The sequence below is a fragment of the Thunnus maccoyii genome, chromosome 2, assembly GCF_910596095.1.
Source record: "Thunnus maccoyii chromosome 2, fThuMac1.1, whole genome shotgun sequence".
Lineage (NCBI taxonomy): Eukaryota > Metazoa > Chordata > Actinopteri > Scombriformes > Scombridae > Thunnus > Thunnus maccoyii.
In genome coordinates, this window is record NC_056534.1 from 37775060 (window position 1) to 37792549 (window position 17490).

General features: G+C 40.3%; 1 protein-coding gene across 1 annotated transcript; it reads left to right on the forward strand.

Annotated features, from left to right (window-relative positions):
- The first annotated feature begins 5923 nt into the window (after positions 1–5923).
- Positions 5924–15793, forward strand: sept3 (septin 3). Its single transcript, XM_042397475.1, has 10 exons — positions 5924–6123; positions 8833–9237; positions 9444–9572; positions 12508–12589; positions 12826–12963; positions 13610–13727; positions 13817–13912; positions 14181–14277; positions 14396–14447; positions 15234–15793. The coding sequence occupies exons 2-10, from the start codon at positions 8835–8837 to the stop codon at positions 15361–15363; spliced, it is 1245 nt and encodes a 414-aa protein (XP_042253409.1). The 5' UTR covers positions 5924–6123; positions 8833–8834; the 3' UTR covers positions 15364–15793.
- Positions 15794–17490: the final 1697 nt, after the last annotated feature.

The following is a 17490-nucleotide window of genomic DNA, read 5'->3' on the forward strand; positions in this document are numbered from 1 at the left end:
ATTTCATAGACAGGTTTCCCACGAAGCAGACAGAATGAGAGTGGGAGCGAAACAGTGCAGCCTCAGTATGGAGGAATGGAGAGAATGGCACTTGTGTGCCCCGTTACTTCCTACTTCTCTGTTCTCTGTCTCGCACTCTTTGTCTCATTTACTCATTCAGTGTGTCAACAACAAAGACGGAGCCTCAGATAACAGGTCAGTGCTGTTTCTCATCATTTTATACTTTAAAAAAAGGTCATTTTCAACAAAGATGATTGTTTTAGATTTCCAGTGGTGGAAGGTAACTTTACCGTACTTAAGTACAATCTTGACATGCTTGTAATTTACTTTATATACTTTATATTTATACTCTCTTACAGAAAAGGGAAAAGTACTTTTTACTCCACTACATCTATCTCACATCACTACTTTGCAGATTGAAATATTATATTGATATGTATAGAATTATATATATATATATATTACATTATTTTTTCTTTCTTTCCTATGAACTGTGTGTTTATCTGAGTGGAGAGCTGCTGCGTACGATTGAATAAATAAAGTTGTATTGAATTCAATTTAGTAGAAAACAAATGATGAGCTTATAAAATATGATGCATTGTTACAGATTAAATTAGCCATCAGTATATAAATTAGATTAAATGAGCTCATCTTGACCACTACAGTAAAATGATGCTTACACATAAATGTATTAACAAACCAATCATTTTATATTTAATAATATAACACTCACAGGGGCCATTTTATTGTCACAATGATTGCTTTTACTTTTGATACTTTAAGTGCATTTTTCAGATACTTCTGTACTTTTAGGGTCAAATGTATTAAATGTATTTTGAATGCAAATCTTTTATTTGTAATTTTTGTTACCACGTTTACAAAAGTGAAGGATCTGAAAAGTTCTTCCACCACTGTCAGATTGTGAAACTTACATAATTTCTGCATTGCATTCATCACCACACATTCTTTCTCATCTCCTTCCTCCCAATTAATGCAAAACAGAATGAGTGTTTCTGACCGTCTGGAACCTTTGATCCCTCAAGTATCTGCATCCTCTGGAGAAGCAAAGGATCATCCGTCGGTCTGTTTGTCTCCTCTCTCCCTCTCCTCGCCTGTCATCAAAAAGAAAGCAATTCAAATTCCATCATTTGATGACAGGGGAGCCACATATGAAAAATGTGGCACAAAGCAGCCGGCCACTGACAGGTAAATTCAGCTGCAGCTTGTATTCTAGCTCAGTTTGATGTGTAATATAGTAAATATTGTACTTAATATTACAGTTCATATTTTTATGTTTTTCATCCTCTTTTAGCTCCAGATCCTTTGTTCCAATTTCTTCATCCATATCTGCTTCAGTCAAGACATCTGGTCAGCCCTCTTGGAGTAAATCTTATCAGTATTCACAGAGAAACTGTGCAGAACGAGCTTCAACTCTCCCAAGGACCAAACCCAAAACATACAGCTCACCAACTCTCTCTGCAAAGCCCAGCATCTCCATTTTTCCTGCTCCAAAGCCAAATTCCTCTCCCACTCTGAGACCAAAGCCAAGAGACTCCTTTCATCTCTCCGCCTCACAGCTGAGTGATCCTTATCCATTACCACCCAAGCCAAGAGTATCTCCGATTCTGACTGTCCCAACACCCAGACTGAGTCCGTCTCCAACGTCTCTGTGCCACGGGAAGAATTTGGACGGCCAAGGAGCCAAGCAGCCTTCTCCTGTTGCTAAAGAAAGACGTGCTAGATCGATTGCCATCTCTAATACTAAATATGAGTCTGAACATAGTTTCTCAAATGAAGCAAAGCATGACATTCTTGACCAAGAAGCTTTACTGGACTTTACTTATCCTGAGTTGAGAAGAGCGTATTCGATTTCAAGCACAGAATTCCGACATCACACTCGTCCTTACGCTGACTCCCAGAGACCAGCAGCCACCTCTCTGAATTCCTGCTTACTTGGATTAAGTAAAACAGGAACAATTGCAAAAGATAAACCAAAGCCTCCTCCTAGGAACGTAGACATTAGTGCAATCCCTAAACCAAGGTCGAACATCAAACAGCAACAGGGAACAACAGGAACACAAACATCTCTTGCAGAGTCTGAAGCAATTAAATCTGCTAATGTTGTTCAGAGAGAGTCTCAGTATAGGAATTACACCCAAACTGCAAGTGTGGCCTCCAATCACCCGTCATATGAACAAATGCATTCTGAGAGAAGAGCAGCTTCAATGATTCCCAAAATGTCTTATTCCACAGCTGTCTCGCCCAACGTGGAGGGCAGGAGAAGGCGATTCGACTTGAGCAGTGAAACGAGGGTGGGCTCAGCGTTCGCTAATCTCAGGAGGAATCAGAAAGAAGACACTACAAGGGCAATTACAGGAAATTCGTCTAAACTCTCTCAACAAACTGGTGCATCTCAAATGATCAAATCCCCCCAGAAAGATAGATTCTGGTCAAAGGCCCAGAGTCAAACTACCCAGATGGATGTACAGAGTAGAGTAAGTCAGTCCGACTGTGTTTTGAAGGATTACAGCTGCCAGTCAGGAGACATTGATCAGGAAATCGAAGAACCTCAGTGTGCACACAGATTAAATCGACTTAAGACATGTCTGGTGGCACCTCAGACACAGGAGGCCTCCCATCCTGCTTCTCTTGAGCGCACCATATCACAAACTGGAACTGCTTTACAACACCAGTTAGATCGCAAACAATCCCCCGGGCAAAATGAAAACCACAAAGAGGCAAATCTCAGTGACACAGGACTGAATCAAACAGATATTTTATCAGCACCTGACTGTCACTGGGCACCCACAAAGCTACTAGAATATCCCTCAGAAAAATGCGGTGTAAGCTGGTCTGTGGCGCTCTGCCCGCTCAACACAAACAGTTTTGGCACCAGTTCAAAGGGGGTATTTGACCTGCCATCCCAGCCACAGCATAGAGTTTACCAGAGACCAGAAGAGACAACAGCAGCTTCTCTCCCAGCAAAACAGCTGAATTACTCTCAAGCAGAGAGAGCATTTATCATGGAGGAACCAGAGGACCCCTATTACGTCACCATGTATTACCCGGGTTCAGTGTATGTGGGTGAGTACAGAGTTATCCAAACCACTTGGGAGACTTTAACCGAACATAGTGGACTAATTCCTCAAAGCATAGATGACAGGAACTCTTTCATCTCTTATTTTGACCTGTTTTTTTGTTGTTTTTTTTTCAATCTATTTTGGAAAAGAGTTCAATAATTTCCGATCTGGGGGGGGGGGGGGGGGGGGGGGCGGGAACTCAGACGAGGAGGTGGTCAAAGAGGATAGAAGAGCGACTTAAGACAACGCTCCTTATCAGCAGAGTAACAGACATGCTGAAGAGCAACGTTGGCTAACAGAGTGTATCAAAGTGAGTAGAGCCAGAAAAGAAAAGCCACAACAGCACTCCACTGAGACAAACAAACACAAGGAGAACACGCGAGAGAGGAAAGCACAAGAAGGACGAAACGAGAGCCATTCAGAGATAAAGTGTGAGTACTGTGCTGCCAGTATCCTGTTCGACCACGGTTGTTTCCTGTTCCTATTTTAAATTAGTTATACAATATCACAGCAACACTTTCAAATACTGTATAATTACTGGTGGTTAAGTTAAGCTACCCCAGCAAATCCTGTTGTAGTATCACAGGGGATTTAAAAAAACACCCTATTGAGGATCACAGATGCACCAGGATGCTTTTTATGATGTTATTATGCAGTGCTACCAACCTTTGTGACTTGTGACCCCTTAAATTGAGGCAATATATTCTTCCCTCCTCAGATTGTTTCAGTTTTAGGGGTAAAACTGCTCAAAACTTCTCAATAATACTATCCACATTAAATTCCACAGCGTCTCTTGATTCATTATTCAAGATAGCTCTGACCTCAGTGAGTTTTATGAAGGACAGATGGTCATCATCTGTGAGGCTCATGAATTCCTGTGTCTTCATTTATAAGGCCTTTCTGTCTACATAGCAGAGATATTTTACATCCTTTTTTAAGTTTAAAGTGAGCAACTATGACAACCAAGGATGGGTGGATTATTATTATTATTATTATTAGTGTTATTAGTATTATTATTAGTATTAGTATTAGTATTAGTATTAGTATTACATGTGAAAGGCCCCCCAATCCTCTTACAGAGGCACAAGACACCCAGACTGACAGAGATGCAAAACAATTAGGAATGTTTCAGACATTTTGCAGGTGAACCAAAATTCTCAGGTGTCGTTGTCAGTTCAAAACTGCACCTGAGAGGCTGTCTGACTCAAGCTATAAAAAAAAAAAGCTATAAAAAATTCATAGGAAACCATCAAAGAAAGACTGAGATGCTTCTTACAGAAGAGGTGTTCTGCTGTTAAACTGGTTTGAACTGATTTGCTAATTTCACTGTATTTTAATGAAATCTTGTCGGTATGATGTGAAGATGTAAGAAGGGGATAAAATCAACAAAAACAAATATTGCATTGGATTTTGTTGGCAAATTATTAATGTTAAAAGACAGACCAGGATCAAAAGAACAAGATGAGGACTTTTAACTGAGCTCTGTGACTGTCCAACAAGAAATGTTAACTTCAAACCGAGGCTCTCTGGCCTACGGGCTTCCTGACCCTTCGAGCCTCTGGGACTGGTAGACCCGTCCAGTAATCCCTCCATGACACCAGGTCACAGGATAGATTAGCTTTAAAAGTTCCTCATATAAACTCTGAACTGGGGAGGAGTGGTTTCCAGTATGTGAACTGAAAACACACTGAAGTTAATTCGATTCAATTCAACTCAATTTTATTTATGTAGCACCAAATCACAACAAAAGTCCTCTCAGGGCACTTTTCACATAGAGCAGGAAGGGTGGCGGCGCAGAGAAGCAGAGCAACAACAACAACAACAACAACAACAACAATAGATACATGACCAGCAACAACAAACAGCAGCAACGGCAGGGGAAGAACATCCCCACAGCCACAGGCCAGAGCCCGGTCCCGGGGGTTTCCTGCAGATGAGAAAGCACAAAGAACTCCGGAGAAGAAGTCAAGTTAGTAACATGCAGTAATGATATATGAATACATATAGATGGAGAGGAAGAGGAGGAGAGAGGAGCTCAGTGCATCATGGGAAGTCCCCCAGCAGTCTAGGCCTATAGCAGCATAACTAAGGGCTGATCCAAGGCGAGCCTGGTCGGCCATAACTATAAGCTTTATCAAAAAGGAAAGTTTTAAGCCTACTCTTAAACATAGAGAGGGTGTCTGCCCCCCCAGACCAAATCTGGAAGATGGTTCAACAGGAGAGGAGCCTGATAGCTGAAGGCTCTGCCTCCCGTTCTACTTTTAAAGACTGTAGGAACCACCAGTAAGCTGCATACTGGGAGCGCAGTGCTCTAGTGGGATAATACGGTACTATGAGCTCTTCAAGATATGATGGTGTGTCAGAGACATTTGTTCCTCTGAAGGACTTTTTAAAAAAAGCTTTTTAATATTATTTGTGATTGATCTAATTAGTATGTCTGTGTTATGATCGTTTAGAGTTACTTCAATGAGGGGTAAAGTTGAACTAACTAACAAAGCAACAATCAGAGAAAAGGCAGACAAAACAAAATATAACATTTTTTTGAAATAATATTTTTTCAAACATCATCCCACTACACCTCTGATTCAATCTAATCTCTACCTCTTGTGGGGAGGGGGTGGGGAGGCACTAACTATATTCTTCATTATAGTAAACTGAACTTGCAGTTATATTTTTAAAAGTTTCTACACATTTCATCCAAAACAAACTAGATTTAATTTACCTCGTCATAATGCAATCCCAAAAATAGTCTGCATCACTGACAGAAGACACTGTACCAAAAAATGTCCCTTTGAGGTAAAGTCATACTGCGCGTGCGCGCTGCATCTCCTCACTCCCTCTCCTCTTGTCGCCTTGGTAACGGGAAAGGGGGGTCGCGGCCGGAGGGAAGGAGCGTAGAGGTACCGAGACTAATCACAGGACCGCTCCTCGTCTTATTATCTCTGTGTTGGATATACATCGTTTGTTTTCGGACCCAGAGCGACAGTATCAGTCTGTCAACAGAAAGCCCGTCTCCTCCTGCAGCTCAACTGAACGGGAATCGGTGAGTGTGACTCAACATCAGCGGGCTGAAGCTAACGGCTAATACGGAGCTGCCGTTAGCCGTTAACGTTATTATCCAGCATGACTGAAGAGAGACAATGGGGTCGACAGGCTGTGATGGAGCCAACCTCCAAAACCAGATAAAATGTGTTCAGCTCCAACATGGAGCCACAATATGTCGCCTTTCATTTGTTTGACCACTCAGAACAAAGATAAAGATATTTTATTGAGGAAGCAGCTCGTAGCTTTCATGTCAGCAGAGCATCATCACATATTATATGTTTCAGCCTCGTCTTCAAGTGTGCTGTGCCTGCAGGATTTAGCTCAAGATGAATGTGGTGATCTGTGGGTGTGTGTGTGTTTGTGTATGTATGTGTATGTATGTATGTGTGTGTGTGTGTGTGTGTGTGTGTGTGTACCTGGTCTTCCTTATGTTATGGGAACATAACTCTGTTTACACAGTCATGTTGTGGGGACAAAAAACAAGTCCTCACAACGTAAATAAGTAATTCTGGGGTGAAGACTTGGTTTAAAGTTAAGGTTAGTTTAAGGTTACGTTAAGGTTAGGGTGAAGGATTCGGCAAGTTGTGGTTATGAGAAGGAGAAATCTTCAGGAATTTAATGTAAGTCAATGTAATGTCCTCTGAAGTGATGGAAGCATGACTGTGTGTGTGTGTGTGTGTGTGTGTGTGTGTGTGTGTGTGTGTGTGTGTGAGCAGCGAGGAGCGGGGGGGGGGCAGAGGGGGGGGGGGGCCGAGCTGCATGACCGTTGACTGTTGTGAATCAAAGTGACAGCCCACTGCCTCACTAACCTGTGTGATCTGTATCCACGACTGTGGCTGCGCTGACTTAAAGCATGGCAGCAGGCTGCTCCATGTGTACACCCCCAGGGGGCTTACTTACTGTAACTTGCCTGTTTCTGTTACCATCTGCCTGCACTGCTTGCTTCACTTAAAGGGTTGGTTCACCCAAACTCACTCATCTAATCATATCAGTATTTATTATTACATACACATCATTTTAGAAACATTAGAGCTCCAACTAATCTGTCAGTCATTTTCTTGATTTATCAGTTGGTCAGAAAATGGTGAAAAATGTGCGACACTGTTTCCCAAAACCAAAGCAACCTCAAATCTGTTCCCGAGCAACAGTCCACAACCCAAATATATTCAGTTTACTATCATAGAAGACGAAGAAGAAGCTGGAACCAGAGAATCTTTGTATTTTTCTCTTAAAGAAATTACTATTAATTATTAAAATAGTTGGTGATAAATTTTCTGTCAATCAACTAATTGACTAATCATTGCAGCACTAAAAAACCTAAACATGTTCTTTTTTGTTGTTTTTTTTCAAAGAATGATGACCAAGACATGTCCACAGCAAGACATTTAGTAGTTAAAAATAAACACGTCAGTTCTCTCCTCTGGATAAAAAATGTAATGGTGACACTAAAATGACCTCAAACATACTTATCGGCTCTCATGTGATATCTGCAATAAACTAATATCAGCTGATATATGAGCCCAAATTATTTACCTGTGCGATACCTAGTGTAATAAATAGCGATAAATAACGCACTATCATGCACTAGTGATTGCTGTGGTTGACTGTAACTTATAGTGGAATACTGCATTTTATGAGGATACTAATGAAGGAAGTACATTTGATGTGGATCCATCAGATCTGGCCAATACCTCATTCACTTAATAAGGTTGATGTCTGTGCCAATCACATCTTCATTATATTCAGAAAACTCAGCAGCAACATCTCCTGTCAAATGTTGGGACAAAGACAAAACGCATCTCAAAGCTTAAGTGACTCGTTGGCACACAGATAGTTGTGAGATGACCTAAGTTATTATTATTATTATTATTATTATTATGAATCACATTTATGTAACATTTTGATGATTAGTTATCATAATAAGTTTATTTAGTGTAGCACCTTTCACAGAAATAAAGTTCATTAAGTGTTTCACAGGAATAAAAGTTCAAATTAAGACCATAAAAACATACATACAATAAAAACATATGTCACAAGTTAAAGTTAACATAAAAACAATCATTATACATCACACACAACTCAAGATGACACAAAAGCCAATTTAAAACGATGGGTCTTCAATAGTTTTTAAAAGCTTCTATGGAGAATGCAGACTGTATATGTAAAGGAAGAGTTCCATAGTTTTGGAGCCACAATTGTCACCTTTAGTTCTTCAGCCGAGAGCGAGGAACAGCCAGGAGGTCCTGGTAGGAAGACCTAAGTGACCTACTGGTGATACAGGGATGGATAAGATCACTGATGTACTCAGGTGCCTGTCCATGCAGGGCTCTATACGTGATAACAAGAACCTTAAATGAATCCTAAAACAGATTGGAAGCCAATGCAAAGAACTTAAAATAGGTGTAATGTGAGTCATTCTGCTGGACCTGGACCCAGCTGCAGGCTGTGAGCCCTGTATGGACACTGTCAATGAACTCCAATAATGTCTCAATTAAGTATATCTGTGTGACTAGATGTACATGAGAAAATATGTTTTTATTATATACTGCAGTTATTTTTGCTGAATCAACCCTTTAACCCTGTTACAACATCTCATTCTTCAGTGTAGAGCGAGTACAGAGAGGAGAGGCCTCAGCTGCTCCACTGGCCTACTTCTTAATGATGTGGGAGTATTTTATTTTTATCCTCCTCTTCCTCTCCTCTGTAGACATGTCAGACGTAGTTCCTCCAGAAGTGAGACCCAAACCAGCTGTCCCTGCCAAGCCCCCAAATGTGGGGGCTCCTTCCCCTTCCAGCCCCTTCCCGCCCCAGGGGCCGGGCATCGGAGGAGGTGGGGTCTCAGCTCCACCTCCGAGTAGCATCCCGGTCCCCATCGGGAGTCACGGTCCCAGCCACGGAGGCGCTCATGCTGTGAGCCACAGCGTGGGCCACAATGCAGGCCATGTTGGAGGTCACGCTGCAGCTGCACACACTGGAGGTCACGCTCACGTCGGCTCCCACAACGCCGGCAGTGGATCCACTCTGCTGGGGTACATCGGCATTGACACCATCATTGAGCAGATGAGGAAGAAGACCATGAAGACTGGCTTCGACTTTAATATCATGGTAGTAGGTACGTCACAGAAACCTGTGCATTAGGTGAAAATGTTTTACACATAACACAACCTGCAAAATATCTTCAAATATTATGTCTTTATTTTTATCCTTTTTCTCTTGAAATTTGAAAGCAAAGCAAAGTTCTTCTGTCATACCTTCCTGTCTCTCGCTCTTTATCTTCAGTCTCATTCATCTCAGTTTTTCTCCTCCCTCTCCTCTCAGGTCACAGCGGTCTCGGGAAGTCAACTCTGGTGAACACCTTGTTTAAGTCCCAGGTGAGCAGGAGGAGTGCAGGGTGGACCCGTGATGACAAGATCCCCAAAACTGTGGAGATCAAAGCAGTGTCTCATGGTGAGTAGAGGGAGAGAGCCACAGCTCTTTCTCTAGAGACGGACATTTATAGTAGCATTTAATTCGACAGAGAAAATTAACGATCTTTGACCGTGTTCTTAAATCTTATAGCCTTCTTCTATCAGTGCACTCTGGTAGCTGTTAAATGAGTCTGCTATTTATTTACAGCTGAAATACAAACGCACGGGCCAACTTCTGCCTCTCCCTGTCCCTTCAAAAACTCTGTTAATGGACAGTTAAGTGTTTGTATGATTCCTTCAGATGTGTCTTCTGAGAGTTTGTACTGAGCATCCATTTTTCTTGCTCTGTAGTTATTATCATATTCAGATAATCTGTGTACGTGGAGGCATGTCTGATTTACATCAGTTTGAGGAAAGTATCTCTACCAACAACGCAGGAAGAAGGTGTTTGTCTGCAAAATGTCTAAAACTGAATAAATGGATTCGGCTTAAAGTTGGTGGGCAGATCACTGACAGATGACACACCTGCGTCTGAGACTTCTGCTGTTACACATTATTCTGCTGCAGTGTCAGTGTGAGCTCAAATAAGGCTGGGTAATATATCGTTATTCTATCAACCAGATATCGTCTTAGATTTTGCATATCGTAATATCATGATATGACATAAGTGTTGTCTTTTCCTGGTTTTATAATCGAGCTATAATAATATATAATAATATTGAGGTATTTGGTCAAATTTGTTGTGGTGATATGTTATTTGATTTTGCCAGTCCTAAACTCAAACATTGTGGATTTCCAAGAAAAGTTGACTGTTTTCATTGTGCAAAGCAGGTGCTCAGGCAGGACAGACAAGGAGGCAAAAGGTCCAAAAAAGGACAATGTATGATTACAGAGTTGGTCGAGTAAAGATGAAAAATCTGTGAATATAACACCATATCCATTAAAATTAGGTTTAATTACATTCATCAACAGTTTTTGGCGAACATAAGGCGTCCATAGTTCTTTGATTTTCAGGCATATTTCCATATCATTAAGAGCCAAGTCAGATATATCGGAGCTTTCAGAAAATCTGAGTTTCCCACCTAGAATTACAACTTGGATGTTGACGTGAGCGCTATTTACATGTCACAAACCTGTCATTGCAGCATAAGGGGCAGGTACTGTATGTATGTATATGCTGGGGAGCTAATGAGGGGATTGAGAGCAGGTGGGAGTGGAGGTCAGGTGGTGCTGAATGGTGTCAGACACTAGAGATTACTGCATGACAGGGAGGAGTAGTAACTGGCAGAATGACACATGCTTTAAATGATAAACACAGGTAAATGTGTTTGCCAACTGTCTGAAATGTATTAGTTATCATAAGCTACTATATATAATGTATGTAAATAACATGTGTTTTATTTATCTGAGCTTTATGATGAATTTCTTGATTGTCAAGCACAACTATCTACATTGGAGTTCGGTAATAAACAGCTTGACCTTATTATGTCTACATCTCTTTTATGACTAAAACTCTGATTATTTCATGACAAACTGTATTTAGTCATCAGCCAGTACAGACTGTTCTTGGACCTCGTGGTTCCCTCTGGATCCCTGACAGCTTTTACTTGACACTAATTCACAGTTGAGTAACATCCTGAACTGTGCAGAGGTGTTTTTCTGATGATATTTGCTTACACACACACTGTGGCTGCATTAACACCTCTTTGCATTTTTATTTGAATTCTGTTTGACAGACCGAGCTTTTGAAATTGTTGGTTGCATTTCACACAACCTCTGTCATCTTGGTGGACACTAAGCAAAATCTCCTCAAAGTGCAGACTGTAGCAACCCAGACAGTCTATGTTTATCTGCTTGTCTGTTACATTTTCATTATAATAGGACGTCTCAGATGAGACGCCCAAGCTCTACCGTTAAAAAAGCACAGAGCCTCTTAACTCTATTCTACAAATATCAGAGTCTGAGAGACTGGCCTATATATTCAGGCTTTCTTAGTTTGTCTTGAGTCTAATACAAGCTAGAAAATTGCATAAGATGACCTAATTTGAAGCCTGAAAGGTTTGCTGCCATAACGCCTGACAATCTCATAAATAATAGCTGTGTTGCCATGGTAAAAATCAATGACCTCTGCTGACAACTGACACTAAGAGGTAAACATTGCTCAAATTGTGGTTTGCTAACAATGTTGTGAAGCGAGCAGTCAGAGCTGTTTCACTCGTCACTGAGTTAAAAACCTCCATGTAATTGTGGAATTCTTCCACTAAGCAGAAGCTTTCTGCTGGAATAAGCAGAACTGAGCAGCAACAATCCAATTAGCCATTTTGGTTTGTAAAGAGCTCTAAATGAGCTGAAATACATAACAAATAACACGTATTTAACACCACTGTGTAGTATTTAAAAATGTCTGACTGTGGTTCCCTTCCCCCAGTGTTAGTATCACTGTTGCAGACAGCTACGCAGGCCTTTTTTTTTTTTTTTTAATCTGTTGGAAAGTCTTCAGGACGTAGCGTGCAGCACTGTGCTCATTATGTTATCTGGGACTGGTGAAGCCACTGGACTGACGTTAAGATATGCAGGATTATTCATGATTGTACAGCAGCAGGGAAACGGTGGTGATACGTCGGTGTTTAGTTGCTTCACTTTACATGATCATGCACACATTGCCTGCGGTTGACAGTGACCTGACATTTAATGCCCTTGCCAGCAGCGTCAGAGAGCAGCCAAACAGCAGCAGCAGTGTGTGTGTGTGTGTGTGTGTGTGTGTGTGTGTGTGTGTGTGTGGCATCACATCCAGATGTTCAAAATCTCCCATTAAGTCATTTAAACTGTGTCCTGTGTCCCTAGCTTCAATGCTATTTCTCTGATTATACTAAACAAAAACATTTGTTCAATATCTTAAACATTCAGTTGCATAAGATTTAAAGTATTTCAACTCTTATTTTGTTCATTTATTTGTATGTGTGTTTTTTATACAGTGATTGAGGAAGGTGGTGTGAAGATGAAGCTGACAGTTGTTGACACTCCAGGCTTTGGAGACCAAATCAATAATGACAACTGGTGAGTTTCAACTCCTGGATTATTAAAGCCTCATGAATATCACTACTGCGATATTATACCAAGCACTGTTTTCACTTGTCACAAACAAAATTGTATTTTAGTGAAGTTGCAACTTTTCAAAAATGACATGCAAACAACTCTTAGTTCCACTAAAATCTATCGACAAGTTATCAAGTAAACTTTTCTTTTTCTGCTTGTTTTTCTTTCTCAACTAACTTCTTCTTTTGTATCCACAGCTGGGAGCCCATTTCCAAGTATATCAATGAGCAGTATGAGAAGTTCCTAAAGGAGGAGGTCAATATCACCAGAAAGAAGCGCATCCCTGACACCAGGGTGCACTGCTGTCTCTATTTCATCTCCCCAACTGGACACTCGTGAGTTAAACTTTGTCAAGACTAGAGCAGCAAAGTAATCACTTAGACCATCCTTAAGTATCTGATCTTAGTGTTTAGTAATGTTGGCAAAGGCACTGAAGCTGTGAGAGAACAGCATACGTATATACACAAGCACAAAGTGTTTGTGCCCCAAAACATTTTGTTTCAGATTAACCAAGCCCTAAATCAAGTGTGCTGCTTTATATTGCAGGCAACACACATGTCTCTCCTCTGAACCCCTCACAATTAGCTCCTGCTGACAACTGTGAAATTGCTCTTTAATGGATAAACGGATACAGTCTTTTGTGCATTAGAGCCAGTGTATCCCATCCTTCTTAGCCAGAGTAATTGTGACCGACAGGGTGTTTTGTGAGCAGGCAAACAAGAACTGGGACGCAACCATTGTCCAACGATAAGCCCACTTTTCAAAACCATTTACACTGTAAATCTTTTATAATTGCTACAAGACCAGGGAAAGGTAATGAGACGTATGACAGAGAAAATCTCTGTGCCTCTTCTATTTGTTATCCTGATCGTCTTGTCACTTTTAAGAGCATATGAGCCTTCTGGGAGAATCACAGCTCCTAATTCAGCCTACTTACTCTCTTTTCTGCTCTCTCTCTCTCTGCCTACCTGCCTGTCACAGTCTTCGGCAGCTAGATGTTGAGTTCATGAAGCGCTTGAGTCACTCGGTCAACATTATCCCAGTGATTGCAAAGGCAGACACGATGACCATTGAGGAAAGGCAGGAGTTCAAACAGCGGGTGAGCGTTTCACTGATTATCTGACAACCTTCCCAGAATGGCAGATAAATATATCTATTGTTCTTGACTGGCTTTGGTTTGTGCTGTAGGTGCGGAAGGAGCTGGAGATGGGCGGGATTGAGTTTTACCCACAGAAAGAGTTTGATGACGACATGGAAGACAAGAGCGACAATGACAAGATCAGAGTAAGTGGTTCTGTTCTTTCTTTGACACTCATTTGTCCCATGATTTTCTTCCTCTTCTATTTCCCACCCCTCCTTTCTAACCCAACTTGACCCACATTAAACCAAAAAAGGCACAAAACTGTCGGCTCTCCTCTTCACACACACATGCGTTGTCTCCTCATAGCAGAATGTCAGGGCACTGGAGCATGTTGTGTACTTGTTTCATCTCAAAAACCTTGTGCAGCTCCTGTCAGTACACTGAGCCTTGTTGACATGTCTCTGTCTATAGGAGGCGATGCCCTTTGCTGTGGTGGGCAGCGACAAAGAATATCAAGTGAATGGCAAACGGGTTTTGGGGAGGAAAACAGCGTGGGGAGTTGTAGAAGGTGGGTGATATGGCCTTTCTTTTTAAAGTAACATTTATAGTATGTCCCCTTTCCTACAGAGATGATATTGATAGTAAGATATGACATTTGATTCTGTCCTTATTTTCTTTTGTTGCAGTTGAAAATCCCAACCATTGTGAGTTTGCTCAGCTGAGAGATTTCCTAATCAGGTAAGATAGTTTTTAAAAACCCATCGCAACACAGTGAACAGCACAAGACCTCGGGGTTGATTTTGAACCAATAGGTTTTGCCATAGTGGAAAACTCTGTCTCTGAGTATTTTAACAACAATGTGAGTAATATGTGGGTAAAAATTAAAACATATTTTTTATAACTAATATGAGAACCATCATGTTTAGGAACAAAGTTGTGTAATTGTTTATCTACAAGACAGTGTTTACGAAGGTTTAAGTAGCAAATCCACTGTTTAATATTTATTGTTTTTGTGGTATTTTAATACTGTATGTGTAAACACAAAACACATGGATCAGTGAGCTTTTAAAACATAAAACTAATTTCCAGCAGGACAACATAGTGGAGCCTTTAGTAGCTAAGGAGCCAGATATTTCCCTCAGGAGTTGGTGAAGACCAAAGCAGAGCTAAAAGGAGAGTGAATATTGGACTTAAATTCACCAGGTGACCCAGAATGAAGGCTAATGTTGCTCTGTGTCTGTTGGATGTCTAAACAGAGCAACCTCAACAACATAATGAGTGTTGTTTGCAGCTAGTCCCTCTGCCCCCAAGGGACCAAAAATTTGTGTCAAATCCCACTGTTTCCAATTGCTTCCTGGATCCAGTCATGTTTTTACAGTTAATAGGAATTTAGTACTGCATTAAACCCAAAACATAAGGATCTGTAAGCTGTATTAAATAAAACTCAATAATAAAGGTGAAACCTTCTTGTTCCAAATATATGCAAATTGTTCCTCTCCATGTCTCTCTGTCTCTTTTTCTCAGGTCTCATCTACAGGATCTGAAGGAGGTCACTCATAACATTCACTATGAAACCTACCGTGCCAAGAGACTGAACGAAAACGGAGGTCTGCACCCCATATCCTCCAATGACACCCAAGAAAGCAACCTGTAAACTGTCAATTAGGGGAATTGTTCAAAGTGAGAGCAAAAACAGTGCAATGAAGCAGATAGATAAATCTTCAGTATATTATTGTCATTGTCATCGCGGCATCGCTGCATGCTTGGATAAACATTTAAATCTGTATAAATTGGTGTCATGTAGACATGTCATATGTTTCTTTTTCCAAACGCCACCCATCATTTTCTCCACTTTCTCCCCCAACATCATCCCCAAAAACACATATCAACCCCTTCTAGTTCACCTCCTATGAATATTTGGAAGAAAGGACAGTCCCAACCAGAGACTTAGTGCCATTAATGTAATTTTATCTACTGCCAATGCCTTGCCATTTCTCATTGTCCGGGTCGTACAAGCCTAGGAAGTGCCACATTATGATGTGTAAAAAAGTGTGTCATTAAAGTTATTTAGTATTGTCTTGCAACTGCTGTCTGGATTCAGAAAAACAAAATGATTTGCTCTAAATGTTTAAATCATAATTCCTGTACAGACGTGATACACGAGGCAGCTCTGCAGTTGACTCTATACAAATTCCTTTTTTAAAAATTCTCAGCAGTAGCTGTTCATTTGAAGAAAGAACCTCGTTGCTTTACTGTCTAGAGGGCTTAACAAAGATTACAAGCTGTGCTGTCTTCTTTTATATCCACCATCACGAAGGAAACTAATGAAATTTCTCTAACGATCCTTTGCCCTGTTCACGTTTAATCTCTTGATTTTAACACAGTTTACATGCACAGACCTGCATACTAAGATGAGAGACAGCTGCAACATCAGTCACATATGAAATGCAATTCTGCGGGCGGCAGTATGAGTGTAATTAAAGAGTCCACAGGGTGCATGACTGTGCATACTGCAGATTATGTGATTCCATGCTGAACAGTTAGGGGACGATTCAGCTTAGCTTTGTTACACAGCAGTTTGTATAGAGCGAAGAACTGTGGTCCAGTGCGTTTGTGACAATAAGCATTGGCTGACTATGCTCTTGCAATGACGAATAATGATTGAAGGATAATTATAAAACAGATCAGTAAATATTATATAATTTTTCCTGAATTCAGATTGACTTTGTGACCTGTTCTGCCAGATAAATAGACAGATGCACCCAATTTTAAAGTTAATATGAAAGCCCACAACATATAATTCAACTTGTCTTTATATAAATTAAAAAGTAGTATGACAATAAAGTCATTTAAAAAAAATCTAATTTCATACACACACTCACTCAGCTTGACTGATTCACACATAGTGTAAACCTTTGTCTTTGAAACCCACAGTTATTGTATTTGTTAGGCTTGAAAGTTTTAATGCATTATTCCCTCATCTTACCCAGTGGCCATACATAAAGAGAATATTTTTTGATGCTAAAAACATCTTACACACAGGTGCAATCAGTATACTTGTGCACAAGTTTGATATACCTGATGGTGAAGAGAAAATTGGAAATTATTATCATTTCTTGTTTGATGTCTTGTACCATGCAAAGTAATTGTGAACATAGCAGAACTATGACGTGGTAACCAGTATTCGTGTTAATGCTGTTTAAAATTTGACCTACTCCTCTTCACCACTTGGTGGCAGCACCCTGCCATGTAATATCAGTGACTCAACAGTACATGAAATAGAGACTTAGACCAAATTTATGTCCTGTCAGATGTTCCAACTGGTGAGATTTTTAAGTCTTTTTTGTAATATCTGTCTGATCCAGTCTTATTTCCTGATGAAGTTTACAGAGTTTGGATCCTCCACTGCTGTCAGTCATAATTAATCTAACTTTCCACATCAAGTTTACAAGAAGTTTTAATAATATTGCCCAATATTCCAAATCAATAATCAACTTTAAATCAATGTTTACTAAGTTTTCTTCAGGATCTCAGTATTTATACTGTTCTGCCATGTACTGTTTGCAGTAGAGCACAAATATGCCAAAACTACAAGTAATTCAATTTTTCAATCTCTATCTTTTTTTTGTTTAAAGTTGAATCATCATTTTATACAATCATACATGTTTGTGCGATTTTGATATGAAGTGTGATGTCTGCAACAACATGATAACAGTTGTCTGTGATTTTAGTGCAGTCAAAGATTTTCAAGCAGAAAGTGGAGACGGTATTACATCATCTG

What these genes read in the sequence shown, in the direction of transcription:
- sept3 (XM_042397475.1), top strand. Translation starts at nt 8,835, where the DNA reads ATGTCAGACGTAGTTCCTCCAGAAGTGAGACCCAAACCAGCTGTCCCT. An exon ending in AGCGTGGGGAGTTGTAGAAG is followed by an intron (nt 14,278 to 14,395) that starts GTGGGTGATATG and finishes CTTTTGTTGCAG; the next exon opens with TTGAAAATCCCAACCATTGT. An exon ending in CTGAGAGATTTCCTAATCAG is followed by an intron (nt 14,448 to 15,233) that starts GTAAGATAGTTT and finishes TCTTTTTCTCAG; the next exon opens with GTCTCATCTACAGGATCTGA.